This window comes from Microchirus variegatus (genome assembly GCF_963457635.1).
Source record: "Microchirus variegatus genome assembly, chromosome: 17".
Taxonomy (NCBI): Eukaryota; Metazoa; Chordata; class Actinopteri; order Pleuronectiformes; family Soleidae; genus Microchirus; species Microchirus variegatus.
In genome coordinates, this window is record NC_139818.1 from 22,693,198 (window position 1) to 22,720,893 (window position 27,696).

A 27,696-nucleotide genomic window follows, 5' to 3' on the forward strand; every position below is an offset into this window, starting at 1 on the left:
CATGAAAAACGGCAGGAAATGAAAGCAGCGGGAAAAGCACAAGGAATTAAGAGAACACCGGAGCAAATGTGCTACACTGCACCTTGTGTTAAAAAAAAAAACACACATCTGAAAGGAAAGAAGAAGAAGAAAAACAAGAAAGAAAGAAAGAGTAAAACCTCGTGTGATGCTCAGAGTTTTCCGTCTGTGAACGTGGCCTCACAACATGCGCCAGTAAACTGCGAGCGAGCAGGAAAAAAAAAAAAAAACGCTCCCTCTTTCTTTTTTTTCTGACCACAGACAGACTTTCTGGACGCCGCACACCCACCCACCCACGGGAGGCAGGAGGAAGGACCAAATATGGACGCAGCAGAGAACATAAGAGAGTTTTTAAGGAAGCAGGAAGGAGGGAAGGAGGAGGAGGGAGGGAGGGAGGGAGGGAGGGAGGGAGGAGGGGAACGTCAGTAAGTTTTTCCATGTTTTACCAAAAGAAAACAAGGGGAATTTAGGGAAAGGGGGTCATACGAGACCGGTTCTGCTGCCTCGGTCGGAATGAAACACAAATGTGGGTACACACACACACACACACACACACACACACACTAATTAAAAACATAAGGTTGCTGATATTTCAGGAAAGCCTGCGGTGAGAGCCAATAATGCAATTCCGTCAAACCTAACCTGCCCCTGTGTGTGTGTGTGCGTGTGCGTGTGTGTGTGTGTGTGTGTTGGCACACTCCACCACCCCCACCCCCCCCACAGTAGCGTTGCAGCTCTGGTTAAACTGTGAAGAAGCCTCTTCTGGGAATTCTGGTCGTCCGACATGCTTGAGACACGCCCCTGTGGTCCAGTCACACTCACACACACACACACACACACACACACACACAAATGTCTTCATGTCTTAGTGAGGACACATCATGAATTCCCTAGCCCATCACCCTAACCTTAACCATCACACTTTAACTCCAAAAACCAGGTCTTAACCTGTCCTTTAGGTCCTCTAAAGCTGTGGGGCCCCAGACAAAATGTCCCCACAAAGGCATAAATACAAGAACACACACTCTTCTCAGGACACGGCATTGACTTCTATTCATTTGGACAGCCCAAAGAAAACGCTACCCCTAACCCTTAACCACAACCAGCTCCTCAGATACAAGGTTCTGCCTTATTGGGACCAGGTTTTGGTCTCCATGAGGACTACAGGACCTGACAAGGTCAGTGTTCATGCCAGAAAAGGTCTTGTACTGTACATATTTTGTACAGCTTTCACAGTGAGGACATTCAAAGACATAAAGCATTCCCTGGCCCCTCAACCCTAACCGGATCTTAACCCTAAAACCAGGTCTTAACCCTAAAGAAGCCCTTTAAAGTCATGAGGCCCAGACAAGAGCACACACTCTTCTTAGGACACTGCATTGACTTCCATTCATTTGGACAACCTAAAGAAAGTATAATCTCTAACCTTAACCTAACCCCAACCAGCTCCTCAGACATGAAGCTCTGCATCATTAGGACCAGGTTTTGGTCTCCATGAGGACTACAGGTCCTGACATGGTCTTGAAAAGGTCTTGTACTGTACATATTTTGAACAGCTTTCTCTGTGAGGACACTCAAAGACATGATGCATTCCCCGGCCCCTTATCTTGACCCCAACCCTAACCCTATCTTAACCCTAAAACCAGGTCTTAACCCTAAAGAAGCCCTTTAAAGTCATGGGGCCCAGACAACGTGTCCTCACAAAGATATAAAAACAAGAACACACACTCTTCTTGGGACACTGCATTGACTTCCATTCATTTGGACAACCTAAACAAAGTATAATCTCTAACCTTAACCTAACCCCAACCAGCTCCTCAGACATGAAGCTCTGCATCATTAGGACCAGGTTTTGGTCTCCATGAGGACCACAGGTCAACGCCAGAAAAGGTCTTGTCCTGTACATATTTCTCCGTGAGGACAATCAAAGAAATTACCCGACACCTTATCTTGACCCTAAAACCAGGCCTCAACCCTAGAAGTTGTGGACCCCAGACAAAGATATAAATACAAGCATTATGCCCATCTTGAACCAAACCACAACCAGTTCCTCAGAAACAAGGTTCTGCCTCATAAGGATCAGACTTTGGTCTCCATGAGGACCAACAGGTCCTGACAAGGTCAGTGTTTTATGTCAGAAAAAAAAAACCCTCAACTTAATCTAATTCTAACACTAAAACTAAGTCTAAACCCATGAACATCCTGTTTAAAGGTGTGTGAGAACGTTGAGGAACAGCCAAAAAATGTCTTCTCTTCCTGGTTCTTCGGGTTCTTCGGTCCCCACAAAGATGTATGAAGCACACACACACACACACCGACTGCAGTGATTTGAAGCCACAGTGATGATGTTCCTGCCGCCAGATGAAAAACACCTGAGGTCAAACAACCGGCGAGACGAGAAACACGGCTACGCGCGTGTTTCCCCGCCGTGGATCGCGTGACCTCGCGGTGACACGTCCAACGCGATACAAGTCCACCACTTATCAACTGTGACCGGTTACATAGTTACTGACAGTCGGTCGTCCAGTCACTGTTAGGCATTAACGTGTATTACGGAGCGTGATTGCGCTTCAAAATGGAGGGAAAGCGGACATTAACAATAACAACGTGTGGTGAAATGACCTAAATAATTCATTTGCAGTTCATTTTTAAATAATAAGACGTCAAGTCAGTGTGAAATAATGAGTGACACTAAAATATAACAAAACCTTCCCTTTCCCAAGTACGTCAGGGAACTACGGTGGCCTTCACAGGCCAGAAAGTAGCTTTGAACACTAAGCTGCCTCCATAAATCAAGGCTCTTAAATGTAAGGCTAATTCTAAGGCTATTTGTATGACTTATTCAATAACCTGCCAATAAACCGTCGGAAATGTTGCACACTGGGCCTTTAAGTTGGTTTTAAAGAAGCAGAAAATGAATATTATGTTTTTATTTAGTGTCACTGGTCTTGATCTAAATCAACCCATAAATCAAAGACAGGGCTGCTCGGTCGGTCGCTAAAATGACAGGAAATGTTGACCAAACACGGAAATGCGGATGTTCTCAAATGTCTTGTTTTGTCCACAAACACAATAATAATAAAGGTGTTTTTTTTTTTCACGATTTCTTTCTTAAATGGAGCAAAGAAACCAGGAAACATTCATATTTCAAAAAACCCTTCGACACCGAGACGACACGTTTGCACAAGCGCTAGCGCGATTCCAACGTTTTCTGAAAGCTGAGATGTTGCACGTCAACGTCAACATGTTATTATTATTATTACGGTAATTGGTAATTAGGGTTAAAACCTGAATGTTTTATACTGTTCACATCAGTTTAACACCCAGAATCTGGTGTTTGTGTACGATTACAGTGGGGTTTTTTTTCCTAAATAACATCGAGTGAATTGTAAATAATGAAGGTTATTTTGGAAAAAATGGACAAAAGCACTTAGTTACAGGATCATTTTCTGCTCCTTTTATGGTTAAAATAAGCAAAACAGTCTTAGGTTTAGGTGTTTAAGGGTTAAGAAGATGAAACATCAGACAGTGTGCTTTAATTGCTAAAATATATATAATATGTATATATATATATAGTCAATAATTCAGCCTCTCTTTTCATAGGATGGTTTTCCACAGTTTTTCAATGGAAAAAACCTTAAAAACAGCAGACAGACAAAGTTAGTAAGTGGCTGATATATAAATACAGTGTGGGGTGGAGACCAAAAACAGAGCTAAAAGCAGAATCTTCAACTCCACAAACATCACACACACACGTAGATCTTCAACTAAGACGAGATTAAACCACTCTGTTTCCTTCATGTCGTACAAAAAAAATCATGTCAGTCTATTTTTATTTCCATGAAGGTTCACGAGATCGCGGCCTCAGATTTGCAGCAGCGACAAATCGGGCTTCGAGCTAAAGTTAGCTGCAGAGGAAACAAACACACCTACGCAGCAGCAGCAGCAGCAGCAGCAGCAGCGAAGACGACAAAGTCGACAAAGACGAAGACGACAACATCCTCTATAACCCAGAGACCCAGATACCAACCAGGCCTACACTGCAGTGTAGTGCCCTTGAGCAAGACGTCACCGGGGGTTAGAGTCCCCTGACGTGCTAGCCTCGCCGCGCGCTGTAACCGACCCTGCAGTCTGATCTGCAGGCGGCCGAGAAAAAGAAGGCGAATTTCCCTACGGGGATCAAATATCACATTATTATTACAGTACGCTACTTACAAGCCATCTACACTGTGTGTGTGTGTGTGTGTGTGTGTGTGTGTGTGTGTGTGTGTGTGTGTGTGTGTGTGTGTGTGTGTGTGTCACATCACCCTCCATCATCGTGAGTTGAGGGGTTGTGGTTCCTAGAGAAGCACTTTACTTAAATTAGACCCTCAACAGCTTCGACGTGCAGGTGTCAGCATGTGTGTGTGTGCGTGTGTGTGCTTGTCTTTCTATGTTTGTGTGGACCAACCCCTGGCAAAACACCTCTTCTGTGGGGACATTTTCCCTTGTGGGGACATTATGCCGCCCAGTCCCGAACGTGGTCCCCAAAATGTGGTAAAGACATGAAGGTGTGTGCGTGCGTGTGTGTGTATGTGCTTGTCTTTCTATGTTTGTGTGGACCAACCCCTGGCAAAACACCTTGTTTGTGGGGACATTTTCCCTTGTGGGGACATAATGCCGCACAGTCCCGAACGTGGTCCCCAAAATGCAGTAAAGACATGAAGATGTGTGCGTGTGTGTGTGTATGTGCTTGTCTTTCTATGCTTGTGTGGACCAACCCCTGGTAAAACACCTTTTCTGTGGGGACATTTTTCCCTTTTGGGGACATTATGCCGCCCAGTCCCAAACGTGGTCCCCAAAATGCAGTAAAGACATGAAGATGTGTGCGTGTGTGTGTATGTGCTTGTCTTTCTATGCTTGTGTGGACCAACCCCTGGCAAAACACCTTGTTTGTGGGGACATTTTCCCTTGTGGGGACATTATGCCGCCCAGTCCCGAACGTGGTCCCCAAAATGCAGTAAAGACATGAAGATGTGTGCATGTGTGTGTGTGTATGCGCTTGTCTTTCTATGCTTGTGTGGACCAACCCCTGGCAAAACACCTTTTCTGTGGGGACATTTTCCCTTGTGGTGACATTATGCCGCCCAGTCCCGAACGTGGTCCCCACAATGCAGTAAAGACATGTAGATGTGTGCGTGTGTGTATGTGCTTGTCTTTCTATGCTTGTGTGGACCAACCCCTGGGAAAACACCTTGTGTGTGGGGACATTTTCCCTTGTGGGGACATTATGCTGCCCAGTCCCGAACATGGTCCCCAAAATGCAGTAAAGACATGAAGATGTGTGCGTGTGTGTGTGTATGTGCTTGTCTTTCTATGCTTGTGTGGACCAACCCCTGGCAAAACACCTTTTCTGTGGGGACATTATGCCGCCCAGTCCCGAACATGGTCCCCAAAATGCAGTAAAGACATGAAGATGTGTGCATGTGTGTGTGTGTATGTGCTTGTCTTTCTATGCTTGTGTGGACCAACCCCTGGCAAAACACCTTGTTTGTGGGGACATTTTCCCTTGTGGGGACATTATGCATTAGAATGTGTGTGTGTGTGTGTGTGTGTGTGTGTGTGTGTGTGTGTGTGTGTGTGTGTGTGTGTGTGTGTGTGTGTGTGTGTGTGTGTGAAGGCAGACAGCGAACGCGGGCGAGAAAGAGGCGACGAGGACGCGAGCGGAGGAAGGAGAGCGGGTGATGGAGTGATGGAGGGAGATGGAGAAGAGAGGGATAGAATAAGAATAAAGAGAAAGAGAGAGAGACAGAGCAGGTGAGAATAAAAGTGTGACCTTATTTCAGCTCGGCTCCCCCGTTCTTTATCTTCCCTCATTGCTGTAATATTTACACAGGAATAAAAGATTATTGGAGGGATCCGCAGAGAGGAAATAAAGAGGAAGGAAGGAGGGGGGGGAGTAAAGAAAAACAAACAAAAGAGAGGGTGGAGAGAGAGAGAGAGAGAGAGAGAGAGAGTAATGGGGGAAAACCCAGGCTGTAATAACTCCCTAACTGAAGACGCAAATATGAATTATTTTCATTATTGACTGGTGTGGCAATTATTTGACTTTTTTTTTTTATTTGGCTATTATTAAATTAGATGATTAAATTAGTTCTTTAATCTACGGGATTTAATCTCAAGCCTCTAATAAATGTGGATTTATCCAAACAGCAAAAATATATATATATTAAACAGCAGAAAAACAAAAGAAATACAATAAAAAGGGTAATATAGAGAGGAGAGGAGGGAACATAAAAGTGTATTATTATTTTTTGGGGGGGGGCTTGAAATTAGTAAAAAATGACAGATTAATGATAATTTGCTGCCTCCGCAGAAGAAATAAAACGTAATTGCGTCGTCAAATTAGCAGAATTTATCTCAAATGTGAAGAAAAACACAGCGACACCAAAAAAAAATCTGTTCCTAATTCAGCATAAAATCAAAGAAAAGACAGATCACTGACAGATTATTTGAGATATTGTATGTTTTTAGTGACAAAATGTCATTTTATGCAGAGAAGATGTCACTCGATGGATTAAATATCAACATTTAATTGAATACATGTGATTAATAATCTGCCTTAAATTAACATTTTGTGGGAAATATTTGTAGAATATGACAATAAAGACAAATGTGAATTTTAAAAAACTACCAAAATAAAAGCTTACTGCGTTTGTTTCTCTGTTTAAACATAACAAAAAAGATTATTTTTCACGTTTTATTCTCACATATACAGTGATTGAATTATTTAGGCCAAATTACATTTTCTTAATGAAACGCATTAAAATTATTATTTTTTTCTTTAATATTTAACGTGCAGCCAAAACTAATAGGGAGAGCAAATAAAAGTCACACACACACACACACACAGATCATTTACTGCCGCCGCAGAAGAGATTACGTCGTCAAATGAGCAGAATTGATCTCAAATGCGAAGAAAAACACAGCGACGCAAAAAAAAAATCTGGTCATAATTCAGCATAAAATCAAAGAAAAGACAGATTAGCGACGTGGTTTTAGCGACAAAACGGCATTTTACGCACAAAAATTAACAGAAAAGATGGATCGATTGGGAAATTAGGATTAAATATGAACACAAAATTCAATATATGTGATTAATGTATGCCTTAAATTGACATTTTGTGGGAAGTATATGTAGATTATGACGATAAAAACACTTATTTAGGGAGAATTAAAAAAATTTAAATGAAACACATTATAAAATGTGTTTTTTTTATATATTTATATTGAACACAAAGCCAAAGCTAATTGGAAAAAGTCACACACACACACACACAGAGGGAAAAACATGCACACACACCATTCTAAATATGACATAAAAACACACAGTACGCGATTATTAAAGACCTAAAGAGAGAGAGAGAGAGATTGCTTCTAATCAGCCTGGATCCAAAATTTAGACAGGCAAACACAGAGGCACAGGCAATCCCTGTGGGATTAGGACCTCAGTGTGTGTGTGCGTGTGTGTGCGCGCGTGTGTGTGTGTGCGTGTGTGTGTCCCACGAGACTGATTAGCCATGAATGACTGATGACAGATCTTTGTTGTTTTTCCCTCTCTCCCTCTTGCTCTCTTCTCTTTTCCACATTTTTTCACACACACAAACACACACGTATACACACACACACACACACACACACACAGAGGTTTGCACCGCCATTCCTCTCAGGACGCCGCGTTGACTCGCATTCGTTCGGACAACCGAGACAAAGCCTCATCCTCGCCTCCCTCTCCGAACGTTAACCACAACCGCGTTTCACATTTTAGCCTTAAAGCGTCCTCAGAAAATGAGCTTCTGCCTCATTAGGACCAGGTCTTTTCTTCTTCTTCTGGTCCTCACAGGGTCAGTGTTTATGCCTAAAAAATGTCCTAAAGAGGTGACAAATACAGGCACACACACACACACACACACACACACACACACACACACACACACACACACAGCTCCATGTATATTCAACGAAGGCTCCTGAATATACTTAATGCTTTCATGTGTCACTGTGTAACGATCCATGCTGTTCCACACAGCTGCTTCTCCCTCTTATTCTTACACACACACACACACACACACACACACACAATAGGATTGGACAGCTAGTCTTCTTAGGACCTTAAAGTCTCTAGGACCTGATGTCCATCAGTGCTCAGGCGGCACAGATCCGTGCCACAAACGCACGCTTGGTAACTGCAGTTGGGGAATAATGCACACGTCCTTATATAGAGTATGGACATTATGGGATGGGAATCGGTATCATCGGATATTATGTCGCATAAAAATCAGCAAAAGCATTTTAGCCGAGTCATGTTTCTCCTTTCTGGGAGAAGAATATTTGTGACACAGTTGGAGAATTGTATCTTTGAAATGACTCAGTAAACGGCTTCACACGTTCATAAATGGTCTTAAAATGACTGTATTTTTGATATCAGTATCAGTATTGGACATAAAAAGTGGTATCGTCACATCTTCCGTGTTCTTATGCGCTGTTGAGTCAAAGTTATGACTGTATGTTATACAGTAGAGCAGCGGTACTTGTGCAGAAGTCACAAAATAGACCGTTTTTCTCGCATATTTGTTCACAAAAACGAACCAAGCGGACTTTGAAATGTGCAAAATTTTACAAATATACAAATATAGTGATTTTATCAAATTGTGTATAGGATGTGCTGGAAAAACAGGATATAAGACTCTCTATATTCCACATTGTTATAGTCTCTGTGTACACATTTTAACATAGTAATGATTTTTTAAAAAAGCAGCCTAAATGCTTCCAGCAAATTTAAATAAAAATCTATTTTTGCTGAGTCATGTTTGGGCTGTTTATTTCTTCTCTCTTCTGGAGGAACAATATTTGTTCCACAGTTGGAGAATGACGTCTTTGAAATGACTCGGTAAACAGCTTCACACGTTCATAAACGGTCTAAAATGACTGTACTGGACTAATATCTAACTAGTAGTAGAAGTAGTCAGTAGATTTTTCAAAATCGCATTTAATCGGTTTAATATCGAGTTTTTAACATCGGTATCGGACAGAAAAATGTAGGAGTAGCAATACTTCAAAATAAAGCGTTTTTCTTTTAGCGTTTTTCATAAAAAAACGACCCAAATTCACTCTAATTTTATTAATTTTGCTTCATAAAGTTGGTGGAAATGCACAAAAACCATCATGTCATCAGATTGCCTATGAATTGTGCTAAAAAAGTGGATATAAGACACTATATTGCACATTCTTGTAGCCTCTGTATAGGTTTTCACAAAATAATGGTAAAAAATTAACCTAAATACTAGAGTTAACCAGTAACTACAATTCAAAATTGGTCTCAAAAATGAGGTTCTGTCTCATTGAGACCAGGTTAGGACTCCAGATTAGGTCCTAAAGAGGTAAGAAACACACACACACACACACACACACACACACACACACACACACACACACATATGCAGATATGGAGCTTTTTCTGCTTTTTCTCACCAGATCTGTTAAAGGTGCAGGAACAACAACAACAACACTGTGAAGGGTCGCGTATTCAGCAGAGACGGCCCATCCGCGCACTCTTGCCTCCTTTAACCTCACCTCCAGATGAACCTACACCAACCAACCCCCCCCCCCACACACACACACACACACACCCACCCCACACACCACACACCCTCCATCCATCTGAGCCGCTGACAGCAAAACAAACTGGACATAGGCGGCACTGAATGGAGGCCATTACAATATGAAAGAGCCAAACAGAGCTGAAATGAATCGAATGGAGAACCAAAACAAAACAGCAGAGAGAAAAGGGCCCCGGCTGAGTCAAGCGAGTCAGCTCGAGTGACGATGAGTCAGGCGTAAATGTGACCCCGCGCTGGATAAAAGGCGGGGCCCAGCCCCCCCCCCCCCCCCCCCCCCCGCCAGCCTCCGCCGCCCTCCACCCTCCACCCTCCACCGTCTCAGGTGTCACTCGCTGCCGTGATAAGGGGTTGCCGTGGTTGCAGCACCTGACTTTTCACGGTGTGCGATTCCAGGAGGTAGCAGAGCTGCCGTGGATGTGGCGAGACTGTGACATCATGTCTGCCTCTCTCTCTCTCTCTCTCTCTCTCTCTCTCTCTCTCTCTCTCTCTCTCTCTCTCTCTCTCTCTCTCTCTCTGCTCCACTAAGTGATGTCAGCGCTCTGTCACGTAAACACGGGGGTTCGCCGTGACCCCTCTGTGCCGGTGGAGAGCCATAAACCAGCGGAGCGTCCGCAGACGCACACATTAGGGTGTGAACATATTAACTGATACGGATCGCCGAGACGTTATAAATTAAAAGATTTGAATTTATCGACGTGCGAGTGTACAATTCATTTAAAATACGGTTTTATCCACGGGTTTTGTCGACCCGTGCTCCCTTTTAGACAAACATTCCAAGTCGTACTACCATTCCTGAACGTCCAAATACCCACTTCTTGAAGCCGACAGAGCTACAAATTCAACCAAAATATGTACACACTTGAATTTCATCACGTTTTTGTTCTTCCGACTTCCAAGTTCTTCTATTATCTCCAGGTGCTAGCCGCCCATTGCCACCATTTAGCACCATTTCAGTTGCACTTACTTCTTCACACGAATCTTAAAGTCTGACAGTACTGATCTGAAGTCACAATGAACCGTCTTTAAATGTTACGGATCGTTTTAACGAAGCTGCTTTGTCGAGACTTCCTCGTCGCCTCACTTTAAGACTAACAAGCTGTCTTTTACGCTGATTTTCCATCATGGTGCTGTACAGTTCGGAATGGTAAAGGTCAGGATTTGGCGTGGCGTTGTGCCGGTCCAACGACAGCGAACAACGGCGCCGAACGCAACACAACAGAGCAGCTCGGGTTTTTCCCGCTCAATTTGCAGCTATTTGCCTCAACAAGAGGTCAAAGCTTTGTACGAGCATCGACAGACCGCAGGCGTTGAGGAAACACCGGTCGCAGCTAACGGCTGATTCCGTTACCGTACCATGACTCTGTTACACCCAAGGGAAGAGCATCAAAAAGTGGTTGAAAAAAAGTTTTTTGGGGGACGGTTATTTTGGCACTATCTCGAATGGAAATGGCCAAAAAAATGCACACCGTTCCAAACTGAACTGTTTCACTTGGTCTCAACAAGACGTCAAGTTTTGTATAGGTATAAACTGCGGGTGTTGGAAACACCAATCGCAAGGGAGTTACGCGTTTCAGTCGCCCAATTGTAGGCGGAGTCGCTCTAGCTCCACCCTAACCATACTGTTTTACTCTGGTAGCCCAGGTTTAAGATCGCTAAAGACTGGAACGCTAGGGGGCCCATGGGTATTTTGGTAGTATTCCTAATGGAAACTCAAAAACAATACATAGCGTACCAAACCAAACTGTGTCTCAACAAGACGTCGAGCTGTTTGAGAGTAGACTGTCGACGGCCCAATTGTGGGTGGAGCTAGTAGAGTACCGTTTTACTCTGGTAGCCCAAGTTAAGGTCGTTACCGTACCGTACCAAACCGTGGCTTAAGTTCAGGTCAAAACACTTCAAATCTGTTCAAATCCAGTCCCTAAAACCACATCAGAAGCAGGTTTTAGGACACATTTGTCCACATACGAGGCGGGGGGAGGACGGATCCAGTCTCATGTGGTCACGGGAGCGTTTTATCGCCAGGTGTGCACACTTGTACTTTGCACCGATCAGATCGCCGAGGACAGATGTTAATTAGCGGCTCTAACGGGGCCTCGCTGTTGTGTTAAACTCCTGGAGCCGAAGCGACGCGGCTGAAGCGCTAAAGACACAACGAGGTGAGAAAAAACGGACGTCTCTGTTTGACTTGGACATTACGGGGCGTGGGGCGCGTTAGACAAACATCATATTTACAGTGTCAGAAATGTTTGTTCGTCACACATTCGGCCTCTAACTGTTGATCATCATCACACACACACACACACACGCCTAAGGCATACTGAAATGATTAATGTTGTCGTTTTTGTCATTTGTCATATTGAAAATAATGCAGATTCTCTGGGTGTGTCTTATTTTCCAGTTTCCTCTTAACGGGAGCATAAGTTACAGAATCATCATCATGTTCTATCGAAGAAGATCTGAGACTGGAGAATGAGTTTATTAAGTCCTTAGAGAGAATGTTCAGTCGTGTTTTAAATCCAGTGAGAAACAGAAGCTGATTTTCCCATAGACTCCGATTCTTTTTGCAACCACTCGAGTCGCCCCCTGGTGGCTAACTGCTACGTTCATCCTCCTTTGCAAACTTGAAGACAACGTCCATTTCTTATGTACGGTCTACGGATACAGTGCCCCGACATTCTCACTATCTCACAGACTTTTCATTTAAACGGCGTTCTGTTTGCAGAGTCGCCCCCTAGTGGCGATTCACATTCATATTGTATCGTTTTGCATCACACTGTATCGTATAGGTATCGAATTTATATCATATCGTATCGTATTGCATCATACATACTGTATCATTTGTTTCATATCGGATGATTTTGTGTCATATTGTATCGAGTTGTATCGATTTGTATCTTATCGGATCATAATTTATCGTTTTTTTTATCATGTGGTGTCATTTTTTTAGCGTGTTGTATCATATCGTATCATATTGTGTTGTATCATATCGTATCGTTTTGTGTCGTATCATATCGCATCTTTTTTTATCATATCAAATGGTAACATATCACATTGTATTGTATCGGTTTTTATCGTATCATAACATGTGGTATCGTGTCGTGTTGTATCATATCATGTATCGGTTTTTTATCATATCATGTTGTATCATATATCGTTTTGTATACTCTCGTATCATATATTGTATTGTTTTTTTTATCATATCGAATAGTAACATATCACATTGTATCGTATCGGTTTTTATCATATCGTATCGTATCATAACATGTGGTATCATATCGTATCGTGCTGTATCATATCATATTGTATCGTTTTTTATCATATCATGTTGTATCATATATCGTGTTGTATACTCTCGTATCATATATTGTATTGTTTTTTTTTTATCATATCAAATAGTAACATATCACATTGTATTGTATCGTTTTGTATGATATGGTATCGTATCATAACATGTGGTATCATATCGTATCCTGCTGTATCATATCATATTGTATCGTTTTTTATCATATCATGTTGTATCATATATCGTTTTGTATACTCTCGTATCATATATTGTATTGTTTTTTTTGATCATATCGAACATATCACATTGTATTGTATCGTTTTGTATGATATGGTATCGTATCGCGTCGTATCATTTCGTACAATAACTTATTCCATCATATCATATCATATCATAACAGCCCACATATCTAAATACATAGAATCCTCCAAACACACACACACACACACACACACACACTCACTCCTCCCTGACGTCTTCATGCATATGTGCTGTATATTCCGTCTCCAGCAGTGACACATTCACATAAAACACCTTGTATTGCATTTTAAATGAACACAGACACACACACACACACACACACACACACACACTCCCTCCTCCTCCTCCTCCTGCACCAGAGTAAGAAGCTGTTTTAGCCTTGTGTTTTGCGGCCTGTTTAAAATGTCATTTTTCTTTCGTTTCTCAGACTTCAAAGGCGCCGCGCTGAGCTCTCACTCCCTCTTGCCAAATCCTCCAATCTTTTCTGATTTAGTGAGTTGGCCATAGGCCGAGTATAGCACCGGGACGCGGCCCGTTAACAACCGGCCCAAGTGGCGGGGGAGCGAGGGGGGAGGAGGAGGTGGGGAGAAAAGCAAATGAGGCAATGTGGAAAAGAAGAGGAAGCAGGCTGAAATTGAGACAGAAATAGGAGGAGAGAGCGGAGAGAAACTGGTGCGCTAACAATGCGAGGAGGCGATGTGTGTGCGCGGGGGGGACGGGGAGTGGATGAGAGGTGGAGGAGATCGATTGAAAGGAGAGGAGAAAGAGGGAGGAGAGCATGGAGGAACTGGGGACTGTGAGGACGAGGAGGAGGAGGAGGAAGGAGGGCTGGAGGAGCACTCCAAAAGCCAAGAGGAGTGAAGGGGAAGTGAAAGGAGGAGGAGGAGGAAGAAGAAGGTTTGGCCAAAGAGGGAAAGAAGAAGGGGGGGAAAAGAGAGAGAATATGGACACAGGAAGTCTGGCGCTTGCCGTTCACATGCCAAGTCATCAGATGGTGGTGTGTGTTCGCACCCCGGAGATGTCGCAACCAAACTCACCCCCCCCCCCCCCAAACGCACCCCCAACTCCTCACTCCCTCCAAATCACTGCTACACGGACAATAAGCAGCTGTTCACATGTTGGACGAGATTTGGAGACGAGACAAAAAAAGTATTTTCCGTCTCCGCCACAGCAGCAGCAAAACGCGCCTCAGAACAAACCCGGACGCGGCGGCGGCGGACACGGCGGCGGAGGCAGAGGCGGCGACATCGAGGAGAGATCTAGCCCAGGGTCTGGTCAGTTTGATCAGATGTATACGCCGTGAAGACGGCGCCAGGACACGTGTCGTTCATCCGTTTGCTGCTGCTTTTACTTTAAGCGTGAACACATTTACAGTTTCACACGCTGCTCTGACCCGTTTTATTGAAGTTATAGATGGCGGCGGTGGCGGCATCAGGCTAAAATTAACCTCGGCTTATAAACCCGTCGCAACACGACGAGCTAATTTTAATCAAGAAGCGACCGCGTGTTTCGTGACAGTTTGTGTCTTTTTTTTTTTAAAAAAACAGCAGCTGACACAAAGTGTTGTAACATCAGAGATAAATAAAACCAAAGGAGGCCTAAAAACATGCAATAACAACACAAATATGCATACGTCTGGGTGGAAAGCCAAAGAGTACGTAACTAGCCATGCGTATGTTTATATATGTGTATTAATGCATATATAACATTTAAAATATGTACTTTAAAGTCCGCTAGCCATGCTTTCTAAAGAAGTCTTTTTAAAGCAGCTTCACAGCGATATCCTTGATGGTACACGGAGGCCTGCGTTTGTTGCAATCTGCCGTCTCACCATTAGATGTCACTAATTCGTACACACTGGACCTTTAAAACACACCCACACTCGTGTGTAGCTAGTATGATTTGCACATTAAAAACAAGTTCCAGCAGCACGAGAACGCGTTGAGAAGAATTTGCTGAATTTGCGTTTTAAGCTAAAATCGCTAATTTCTTTTCGGAAAAGCCTTTTCCGGAGTGGAATATAATCTAAAAAAATCCACAATGTACAGAATTTGGGGGGAAATTATGACGTCATATCCAAGTTTTTGTCAACGTATTCTACCTGAAATTGGAGTTTGTAGACAGGTCGTCTTCTTCTCCACTTTTGGTGGCAGAATTACAGCGCCGCCTACAGGCCTGGCATATGTACTACAGCAGTTAGCTGAGTCATTTTGAGGCGTTTTTTTGAGGATGTGTTTACAGGAAACGTTTTTAAGCTGAGGGAAATATATTCTTATCACTTACACGTTCCAGCTCCATAATTTTGTACGTTAGTGTTTAAAATGTCCGATACAGATGGAAAACCTATAACGTTGTGTTTTTAGTAGTTAAAGGTGCATTATGTAATAAATCTAAAGCAACTGGCCATAAAATCCTCCTAATATGTCACAGAGACTCAGGAATAATGTTCATATAACAAACTGAACTCACCAACAACAACAGTACAGACAAAATATTTGCATTAAAAAAATATTTTGCAGACTGCAAATCATGTTTATGTTTTGAAATCGTGTTTTGGCGTCATGTGGCGCCACCTACCGCCGTCTACCAATCATTGCATTCAGTAGAGTCTCAGCTGCCAAGCAACCACGGGTTGCCAGTTACGTCAGAAAACAAAAAAACTTAAAAATTTTGAATTTGAATGTAGTAACTGTTTTTGGCCACATTCTTACATATGGCACCTTTAACCCTGAGAGATTCAACATGGCCTGAAAATGGAAACAATTAAAATTTCAGCGCCATAAGAGGACAAGAGCAGTTTAAATTTCTATAATTTCGTCGCCAACATCTCTACGTCGTCGGCCAACAGCTTCGCAGGAAATGGTAGTCGGTGGCGATGTGCTGGTTTGTAGAAAAACCAGGGAAGGAGAGAGAGAGACTGTGCATATACTCAACTGAACACAACTGACAGTTTACACTCTGCCCTTTATTTTTCTGGTGTTGTCGTCGTCTGCCTCCTCTCACTCACTCGCTCACTCACTCACTTGCTCACAGCTCGTCTGGCTGCAACCTCCACCACCTGCCTCCTCCACCCAGTAAAGAGGAGGGAGGACGAGACGCTCCTCATGCAGCATGCAGGATTTACCCCCGTGTAGCTTGGGTAGCACCAGTGAGGCGAGGAAGAGGAAGAGGAGGAGGAGGCGAAGAGGAGCTGGGAACTGTCTGAGTCCTCATCCACTGCTGACTCATCTCACACACACACACACACACACACACACACACACACACACTCTCTACTCTCTGGAGAGGCAGCGGAGACGCCAGGCTGAGGAGTCAGGGATGACGGCCAGTGGGCGCTGTCAGGCGGTGGTAATCTGACTGGATTAGCAACCAGGTGGAAACACTCAGCCTCTCTACTCCCTCCATAGCCCCCTATATACTCCTCCTCCTCCTCCTCCTCCTCTTCACACTCATTTTTATTTAACCCTATTCTTTTTCGAACACATACATGGTCACTTTATCAGGTACACAAATTTGAGTTCAGTTTAAGTTAAATTCATTTATTTGCATCAGAGACGGAGACGAAGAAAACACGTTAATCTCGGCAAACGAGAGAGAAAAAGACGCTTCTTTGTACCAGATTAAAGCTCACAACTCATTCCCATCATTAGTCCGTGAGCACGCACGCACACACACACACACACACACACACACACACACACGGAGTTCCAGTGAGGAAAAGCAGGACACTCATGTACATGTGTCGAGTGTATTATATCTGAATTTAAGACACATGTATTCAAAGAACGTGACAAATTAATGCCGACAGGACTCCAGGCCAGAGAATGGAAATCTCTGCAGATTCTCAGATTAACACGGAGGAGGAGGAGGAGGAGGAGGAGGACCAGTGCGGTCATTCTTCTCTGACCTCTGGCATTTTCTCAACCATAAGGACGCTTCAGTTTCAGAGTGTGTGTGTGTGTGTGTGTGTGTGTGTGAAAATCCCAGCAGATCAGCACTTTTCTGTAAAAACCATGCCACGTTTTAACGTCATGTAAATCCCCCCCCTGCATTTTTTTCTTCCACGTTCTGACGCACATTGTGAATTTCGACGCTATTTTTGTTTCTTTTTCCCATATGTACACACATAATTGTGCACTTTATTAGGTACACGAGACACCTGTATTCTGTCTTTTGAGGTGCGGTGACCGTCAGCATATAAAGAAACCCTCAACTGTGTGAAAAATAAAGGTTTTTCGTCGGACACGTTATCCTTTGTACACCTTATACGTTATAATTATAGTTTCCGTCCACATTCTGATGCACATTTTGAATTTCACCACCTCGTCTCAACCCTATTTGGTTCATCCCTTTTGTTTTCTATATATAAACGCTTAAATGTGCATTTTATTAGGTACACAGGACAACTATATTCTGTCTTTGAGGTGCGTTGATCGTCTGCATATAAAGAAACCCTCATAAGTGTGAATAATAAAGGTTTAAACACATAAAATGAATGAGGTTTTTCATCAGACACCCTGTCCTCTGTCCACTATATACGTTATGATTATAGTTTTCTCCTTCGAGGTTTTCGTGATCGTCTGCATATAAAGAAACCGTCAGAAGTGTGAAAAATAAAGGTTTTTCGTCGGACACGTTATCCTTTGTACACCTTATACGTTATAATTATAGTTTTCTTCCACATTCTGATGCACATTTTGAATTTCACCAGCTCGTCTCAACACTATTTGACTCATCCCTATTGTTTCCTTTATATAAACGCGTAAATGTGCTCTTTATTAGGTACACAGGACACCTGTCTTCTGTCTTTGAGGTGCGGTGATCGTCTGCATATAAAGAAACCCTCATAACAGTGAATAATAAAGGTTTAAACACATATAATGAATGAGGTTTTTCATCAGACACGTTGTCCTCTGTCCACTATATACGTTATGATTATGGTTTTCTCCTTCAAAGTTTTCGTGATCATCTGCATATAAAGAAACCGTCAGAAGTGTGAAAAATAAAGGTTTTTCGTCGGACACGTTATCCTTTGTACACCTTATACGTTATAATTATAGTTTCCGTCCACATTCTGATGCACATTTTGAATTTCACCAGCTCGTCTCAACCCTATTTGGTTCATCCCTTTTGTTTTCTATATATAAACGTGTAAATGTGCATTTTATTAGGTACACAGGACGCCTGTCTTCTGTCTTTGAGATGCGGTGATCGTCTGCATATAAAGAAACCCTCATAACAGTGAATAATAAAGGTTTAAACACATATTATGAGAGAGGTTTTTCATCAGACACGTTGTCCTCCGTCCACTATAGTTTTCTTCCACATTCTGATGCACATTTTGAACTTCGCCAGCTCGTCTCAACCTTACTTGGCTCATCCCTATTGTTTCCTATATATACAAACGCTTAAATGGGCACTTTATCAGGTACACAGGACGCCCTGAACGTCTTCTGTCTTTTTTGAGGTTTTCGTGATCGTGTGAACAAACCTTGCTTGTAATAATTTAAACCTACTGTCGCCTCTAGTTGCACGGCGTCGCTGCCACCACGATGTTTGCACCAACGTGCAGCTGTACCTAATAAAATGACCGAGTAACTAGACCTCGCTATTTTTCCTCCAACGCACGACAAACTGAAACTCACACTGTGTGTGTGTGTGTGTGTGTGCAAAAAGGGGGCGTGTCTCCTCCCGAAAGACACACACACACACTTACATAAGAGGAAATACATTAGTGACAGCTGTGTGATGAATGAATGAGTGAACGCACACACACACACACACACACCTACTCACATTCACAGCAGAATTTCACTCAAGCCACTACACAGAGAGAGGAGGGGGGGGATGGGAGATGAAGTGATGGGCAGATGGAGGAGAGGAGGAGGAGAGGAGGAGGAGAGGAGGAGGCCAGAGAGGAAAGATTAAGAGGAGACGCTGCAGAAAAGGTTATCACGGTCCAAGAAAAACATAACGACAGCGACGACGGCTTATTATAAAAACACAAGCAGCTTAAGGTGAAAAAAACGTGTGTGTGTGTGTGTGTGTGTGTGTGTGTGTGTGTGTGTGTGTGTGTGTGTGTGTGTGTGTGTGTGTGCACGTACTGTATTACTAGGTCACACACACACACACACACACACACACGCACACACACAGTCATGTAAACAAAACCCGTCTGCTGTCTGGGAAGTAACACACCTGTTCAGTGACAAGCGCTGCCACGCCCTCTATAATACTGCACACCTGTGCTACTGCAGGCTAAACCTAACCTTAATCACACACACACACACACACACACATTTACACACACACACACACATGCACGACTGCTGCCCAGAGGCTAACATGATAGAGAAAGAAAAGAAAAAGTGGAATAAAAGCAAAAGCAGACGAAACAGGGGAGGGGACGACGAGACAAAGGCTTTCCCGCTGCTTCTATCAGTAATCTAAACGTCTGTGTAATATCATTGTGGGGGGGGGGGGTGTTTTATCAAAAAATGGGGGAGGGGGGGGGGGTTAGCCGGGGCGTCCTATGGCGTTGGTATGCGTCTGTCATTCCATCACCTTGTCAAGCGCGACCGTATTCAAGCAGACGCCACGCTGATCCAAATAAGAGGCTTCGGCAAAATTGATGGATTGCAGGTTTTTCTGGGATATGAAGAAACAGGGGGTGATTTTTTTTTTTTTTTTTTACTGTGAATATGTGTGTGTGTGTGATACACCCATATCTTTAAAAAAAAAAAAAAAAAAAAAAAGGTGAATGTGTGTGTATGTGTGTGTGCACCCCCCCACACACCCCGGTATAGCCGACCCCACATGAAATCTACCCCCTGTGCCGAGGCCTGGAGCCAGGAATACAGCGTTCTGGATCTCTAGCACAAAGGTAACCCCCTCCCCCCCCCCAACCTAACCTAACCTTGCACCACACACACACACACAAGTGTATACCGCCCCCCCCCCCACCCCACCCCACCCATTCCAAAACAACAATCCTCCATGCCCATCATGTCAGTCAAAAAGCCCATCAGGGACATGCATGGAGAGTCTGGATCTCTGGAATCTCAACACAGTGTCATGCACCTCCAGTCCCACCGAGACGCCCTCTTGAATACATTTCAATAGCATTATCACAACTGCCATTTACTGTGCTGCTTTATTTCCACCATTATACGGAAAAATAAGTATAAATACAGAAAATCAAAGTGGAGTCTAATCTGTGTAAATTGCAGTGTTTGTCATGGGATTATTATCATTCAATAAATAAATAATCCAAATTAGACGTCTGAGCGCGGTGTGTAAAAAATGTTTCTGAATTGTAGAATAAAAGCGTGCAGTTTTATCGGTCGTAGATTATATTTGGCCGCCGTGCGACGTAAAGCTGGAATTGTGTGAATTGTTTAGTCGTAATAAAATCGCTTTTTAAAACATTTACGGTTTAGTTTTGTGCTTTTTTTTTTATTGCAGCGTGGTAAATTTTATCATTTAGAAATTAAATTAAAAATACAGTGTAAAATTTGAGATGACGCATAAACTACTAAAAAATTACATTTTACAATATGTTACATGGATTTGTAAATATTGATAATTGTAGAGTGATAGAAAATAAAGGTCTAATCTAATCAATATGTACTTAATTAATTTTTAAATGATAAAAATAGGTTCTACATATACAGTATATTGTACAGATATGGAAAATAAAGGTCTTTACATACTTAGATACTTCATATATGTACATATAGTCCAAACTATAGCGGTTTTAAATGCAAATCTGGTCATTTTTAATCCAGTTCCAAGACCAGAACCAGGATTTAAAACCAAGTGGATTACTGTTATATTTATGCAAACAAACAAACAAACATAAAAACAACAAGGAAATATTGTGATAATGAACTCTAGATTAAATGAGTTAGCAGGTTCAAATAATCCCGGATTATCTGTATCTATGGTGTGGTGGAGGCAGAGGACAAACGTGTTTTACATGTGCGCGTGGAAAAAGTGGAAACAAATGACACGCAAATAACAACAAGAGGAAACACAAACAAGAGGAGTGGAAAAATAACAAAGAGGTGTTTAATCTGGCACGTGATCGACTGTCTATTATATATATATATAATAATTATTATAGTTATACATGAGTGTGTGAGCAGAGCCTTTCTTTCACCACACACACACACACACACACACCTCTCTTCCCCCCTCCCCCCCTCCCCTATTGAGACAGGATACCAAAGCTACTTGTTAAATCTAATGCATGCACTGTCAACCCATTCGCACCCCGTCACGTCCCCGCTCAATATAGAAACCGGATTTTCTGGTATTACCCGCACCTCTATTAGCCAGAGAACCCCCCCCCCCCACACACACACACACACACACCACCAACACCCCCCCCCATCCCCCTCCCCCGCCTCCACCCTACAACCCCACCACTCCGCCACTGCGACCCGCGGGTGCAAACGAACCAAAGCAAAAACGCTCCTCGTGCAGCCTCGCACCAAACCTCTCGCGCTGCACACAAACCCGGCAGCAGCTCGCGCTCACAACAGCTTCTCATTTAGTGATCAAATTGGAAAATAACCCGATTCTCTATAATTAATTAAACCAAATGACAACGATGAGGACTTTTTTTTCTCCCCTCCCCTAATTGATGAAAGCATACAAATCTGTGACAAGATTACGCCTAATCTAAGCCATGCGTGATACAGGAGAATAATCCTGCAATATACTGTACGTGTGTGTTATTATTATTTTTGTTTCTAATGGTTGACAGATTTAAACGACTATGAAAAAAAAGAGAAAAGGGAGGTCGTAATTTCACGTTAATCTAATTTCCTAAAATTGCCCTTTCATGTTTTCATGGCCCATTTTCGCTTTTACGCATGACTGAAGCACCAAAACTGACTCAATATATGTGCATTTATGCATATTTATGTTGGTGGAATACACACAGCGATGTCATAAACACTCCATTAAATAAAGTTTTTGCTTAAAATAAAAATAAAAGCGCTAATCTCTGGAAGTCTAACGCTGTAAATTCGTCCCAAACAGCTACACAAGTTTGAAAATATGCAGAACATATGCTTCAGAGCAAAAAGGCAGTAAAGCGATACATGTTTTTTTTTTTTCTTTGTCATTGAAATGAAAGAGAAAAGCTGCTTTTATCACTGACCTGAGTGCGGAGCCATGGAGAGGTGAGGTGAGAAGTATTTCCCGGGCTGGAAGTGCGCCGGGTGCTGCACGGAGCCGTGGCCGCCCTGCGCCATCCGAGACGCGGCGCTGTGCACCAGCGCGCTCCGCTCCGTCAGGAGGTGGTGCGGAGGAGCGAAATCTCGGCTTTCCATCGCCGCGAGACGCAGTAAAATCCCCAAAATCCAAAGTAAAATCCGGAGGCAGCGACGAAGGATCCGCGCGCGCGCGCCCAGATGCGAATAATCCCTTTTTATGAACTTCGGGCTCCCCTCGCATTGAGCGGAGTTTGGGCTTTGCAGGAGAGAAACTGAGTCCCCGTCATGTCCTACAAAAGAGAGAGAGAGGGAGGGAGCGAGCGAGAGAGAGAGAGAGGGAGACGCGTCAATAATCACGAGCCAAGCAGAGGATGTAGAGCAGGAGAATATAATCTAGAGAGAGAGAGAAACACTCGCTGCAGATTTTTTTGGGACAAACAAACTGCATTTACACCAAAAAACATCAGATTTCACGGTAAAAAAAACAAAACAACAAAACCATATTCACAAACACTCCTTACACCATCACTTACGTGCCGAGCTCGTGACGCTTTACGCACGGAATAAGAGAGTAAAGTCTGCGCATGCAGATAAAAAACGTGGCTGAAGTGACTTTTACTTTGCTCTACATATTTGGCACCGACGCACAAGTCCTTCACCCTCCTTTACTCCTCTTCCTCCTTCCTCCTCCTTCCTCCACCTCCTCTTCCTCGTCCTGTGACCAAACACCGTGCCAATAACGCACACGGGATCTTTCTCTTTTAATCAGCGACGAAGAATGGAAAAGACAAAGTGGGGGAGATTTGGCTCAGGTACTGAGGAACTGATGCACACGAGTTCAGACACACACACACACACACACGGAGCGTTTCTCGGTGAAGGACGTGTTGAAACTGAACAAGGAGTGTGTCACAAACACGCCGGACCACGGAGACACCCCCCCCCGTACACACACACACACTGGAGCACAGAGAGTGCGCAAAATATGCGTAAAAGTTGTTTTTATCCGTCATGATTCAGTCCATTCGAATCCGCCATAAAACATGTAAAGTGTGTGTTTGTGTCTATCTGTGTGCGTGCGTGTGTGTGTTTGTTGTTTATGTAAATCCAAGTTTGACTTCTTTTTCCCCCTCAAATCGCGTGCCATAAAATGTTATATAGGTTTACTTTGGGACGTGTTGCTGCAAGCGCGCGCCGCCGTATATATGTGCTGACGGTGCGAGGATCTCCCGAGATTAAAAAAGAAAAAAAACAATGCGTTGAGACCGGAAAGATTAGGAGATGTCACACACAAACAGACACACAAATCTGACTATGTGTGTGTGCGTGTTTCACGTCGTGTTGTTTGACTTTTTCCTCATTTGTTGTTGCTTATTATTTATAAATAACAAGAACCAACACGAATAACAGTTAAACTCCTGCAGCAGCAGCAGCAGCAGCAGCAGCAGTCAGGGCCTTCGCCTCCTGACAATGGCGAAAAAACGCCATGCATCTCCGCTACATATGCAACAGAGAGAGAGAGGGAGACTCAGTGTAATCACAAACACAAATCAAATCACCTTTATGCCCCGGTGTGTGTGTATGTGTGTGTGTGTGTCTGAGAGAGAGAGAGAGAGAGAGAGGCGGCAATAAACAGTGAAATAGACTCGGAAATCATCGACTTTATATGTATGTCTTACAGCCCAGGTCATTTACTTAAATAGGACTCCCTGTGACGCACACAGATATGATATGGAGAGAGCTGGGTGCCTCTACGCCGTCTCCATACACACACACACATACACATACACACGCCTCAGCAGCAGCAGCAGCAGCAGCAGCGGTCCATCTCTGCTCTGTAGGCCTTTCACGTCCATCTAGCGCTGTGTGGATGCTGATAGCACCTCCCAGGAATCAACGATAAAGGAACAAAGAAAATATCAAATGCTCTGGTGGACCAGGCGCATTTGAAGTGCAGGAGAATATATAGAAGCTGCTGCTGCTGCTCTATGAGGAAGAGAGGGTTCAAGTCTCCAAAACCACACACACACACACACACACACACACACACAGAAATTCAGCTCAATGACTTTGAGCATTTGTGTTCCCCAAGAAAAGTTTGGAAAGTCACCGTAAAGCCTTGCGCGTAAAAGCACAGCCCGTGCGTAAAAATGACTCCAAACCAGCCATCTCCACTTCCTTTCATTACGAAATATGAAATCATTTAATGTAAGTGTGTGTGTGTGTGTGTGTGTGTGTGTGTGTGTGTGTGTGTGTGTGTGTGTGTGTGTGTGTGTGTGTGTGTGTGTGTGTGTGTGTGTGTGTGTGTGTAAGCAGAGGATACTGTAAATGCGCACTGGGAAAGCAAAATGGACTCTCTTCCTCCTCCTCCACCTCCTCACTGTCCCCACCCCCCCCACCCCACCACCCATGTTCAGGCTGCATGTGAGAAACAATGGCTCTGCTCTGTACGGGACATCAATCACACGCCACTCTGCCTCTGACGTTTGTCTATAGGTTCTTTCTTTTTTTTTTCTAAGAAAATAAAAAAATACAAAAAAAATCCAGGGCCGTAAACACACGTTTCTCCCGTGTTTACATCACGCGTCAACACGGAGCCACTCAGACTACATTTAACAACCTGGATCTAAATCCCGTGTTATCTCACACACACACACACACATGGAGATACACACACACACACACGGAGAGAGAGAGAGACACACACACACACGGAGAGAGAGACACACACACACACGCAGCACAAACACAAGCCACGACGACGCTGCTGTGCGTAAAAGCAAGAAAAACCTCCAAAAAGAACTGTTTTTGTGGGTAAATTATCATATGTCTGTGTGTGTGTGTGTGTGTGTGTGTGTGTGTGTGTGTGTGTGTGTGTGTGTGTGTGTGTGTGTGTGTGTGTGTGTGTGTGTGTGTGTGTGTAAGCAGTGGGGTTCAGACTTCCTTCCACTTCAGCCAGACTCTCTCAAAACCCTTATACACATACACACCTAGCGAGTACACACAAATACACACCCACTCATTGAGCGTGTACACACACACACACACACACACAGGGTCATTCCACTGGCAGAAGAAAATCCCCCACGCAAAACTGCCAATTCTGCTCAAAATGACACTCGCTCCACACTAAAGCCACTAAATTGTATTATTTATGCGTGAAAAAAATGTAAATATAGCAATAAAAATACACATTTGTGTCATTTAATCTGAATTCTGCTAAATCACACAGGCGCGAGGTCAAAGATTAAGTTAGGATTTTGTATTAAATTGCTGTCATTTTTTGGGGATTCAGACGCCAAATTGTTGCTTTTTGACAATTAAACGCGGCAGAAATGAGACGCGAGGCGTTTCAACGGTGACTTTGAGACGACCGACACGCAGCAGAGACTCGAGCCGGGCAGAGGTGACTGCAGAGCGGCGTCAGCTCAGCCTGAGCACCGGGGGAGACACGGAGAGCAGAGAGAGAGAGAGAGAGAGAGAGCACTGCAGTCTGCTTTAAAACACTCCACGTTCCTCTCTCTCTCTCCCTCACACACACACACACACACACACGCGCACAATACAACACGAGACTAACAAAAGAAATAATCTACAATTTGTAATCTATGAAAACGCGGGCGCTGAAAGGCGAGTGATTTTCCTCTCTTTTCTCCTCTGAATGAATAAGAAAAACACACACACGAGCGATTTGGCTGTGGAGAGGTCAACACGGCACACACACACACACACACACACACACACACTGAGCACAGAGCACAGAGCAGCAGCACAAACACAGACAGAGAAATCCCCCAAAATGACCCTTTAATGTGCTTTTACGCAAATATTACAATCACAAAGCAACACGGAAGAGCAAGAACGGAAGATTCTCTTTCCTTTCTGTAAAAACACACACACACAGCATCATCGTCTCCTCCTTTTTTTAAAAAAAAAAAAATAAAGTATACAAACACCATCTATAAATATTATATATAATATAATACAAGATAAGAGAGGATATTGTGCCACTTACTGGTTAAGTTGTGTCCTGTGCGCGCGGGCAGCAGGAGGAGCAGGGTGTGAATGAAACGAGAAGAGAGAGCAGAAAGTAAGACAAAAATATTCAAAGTGAAAAATCCCCGAGTCGCAGAGCAGAAACATGTGGGATTGATTACATCCTCTGCTGCTGCTGCTGCTGCTGTTAATGCTGCTGCTGCTGTTACTGCTGCTGCTGCTGCTGCTGCTGCAGCTGTGGACTGAGCGCTGCAGTCTCTCAGTGGAGGTATGAGGCTGAGACGCAGCGTAGAAGTTCAGGCTTGTAGTGAATCGGGGCTCGTTCATGCAGCCGGAGACTCAGACACGCCGAGAGGAGGAGGAGGTGTGTGTGTGTGTGTGTGTGTCAGTGTGTGTAGGCGCGTGCGTGCGTGGAGGAGGAGGTGAACGCGCACTGGTTTGAGAACGACAATGTGAAAGCGTGCCCGTGAGGCGCTCCCCCTCCCTCCTCCTCCCTCCTCCCTCCTCCTCCTCCCCTTCGACGGTAAACACACGCAGCGATTGGCTGCAGCTCGCGGCCAATCAGAGGAGCAGCCGGAGCCGCGGAGCGAAACGGCGCGCGTTTGATTTGCAGCTAACCCTCCCTTTTATTTTTTTTTACGCACGGACGCGAAGGAGCCAAGAGAGGAGGTGGAGGAGGAGGAGGAGGAGAGGAGCTGCAGGAGGCTCCTGCTCCTCCACATCACTGCAGGAGTTGAGTGTATCGTTGTTATTTTTTTTCTCTTCTTGCCATGTGACAGCAGTGATGTGAGAGTTTTATTGATGCCCCTTCAGGGAAATCCACCCTTTTCACTCTCACTGCTGCGCGTGTTTTGCCAAAATAAATCCTTATTAGCAGGATCTGAGTCTGAATTATTGGACAAGTACAGGTTTTTTTTTCCCCTTCTTTTTCTTCTGCTATCTTTTCTCTTTTTTATATATTATATTTTATTATGTACAAACAGCCAGACTCTGAATCTGCTTTGTTTTTCCACTGTGCATCAACATATAAGGGATTTACTTTGGTGTTTTTGGTGTACACAGATTAAAGCAGATTAAATCAGGTGAGAAAAGCAGTGACTATAAGCAAAATGAAACAAATTAGGCTGAAGTTTTACAGCCTAAATGCACATTAAGTTAAGTTAAATGACTAAAGTCTCCTTTGACATTGTTGCCATAACTACATTTATATGAACGTTGGTTGAATGAACTTAATCCATGTAGGCGTTAACATTCA

At 43.6% G+C, this 27,696-nt stretch overlaps 1 protein-coding gene across 1 annotated transcript in view; it reads right to left on the reverse strand.

The window, feature by feature from the left end:
* The window catches only part of bahcc1b (BAH domain and coiled-coil containing 1b), a gene marked incomplete at both ends in the record, with an annotated part of 86,283 nt that extends 63,721 nt beyond the window's left edge, over positions 1 to 22,562 (reverse strand). The window contains one exon of the mRNA XM_083903763.1: positions 22,391 to 22,562. Coding sequence (XP_083759889.1) covers positions 22,391 to 22,562 — 172 coding nt within the window. The remainder of the gene's footprint in view (positions 1 to 22,390) is intronic.
* Positions 22,563 to 27,696: the final 5,134 nt, after the last annotated feature.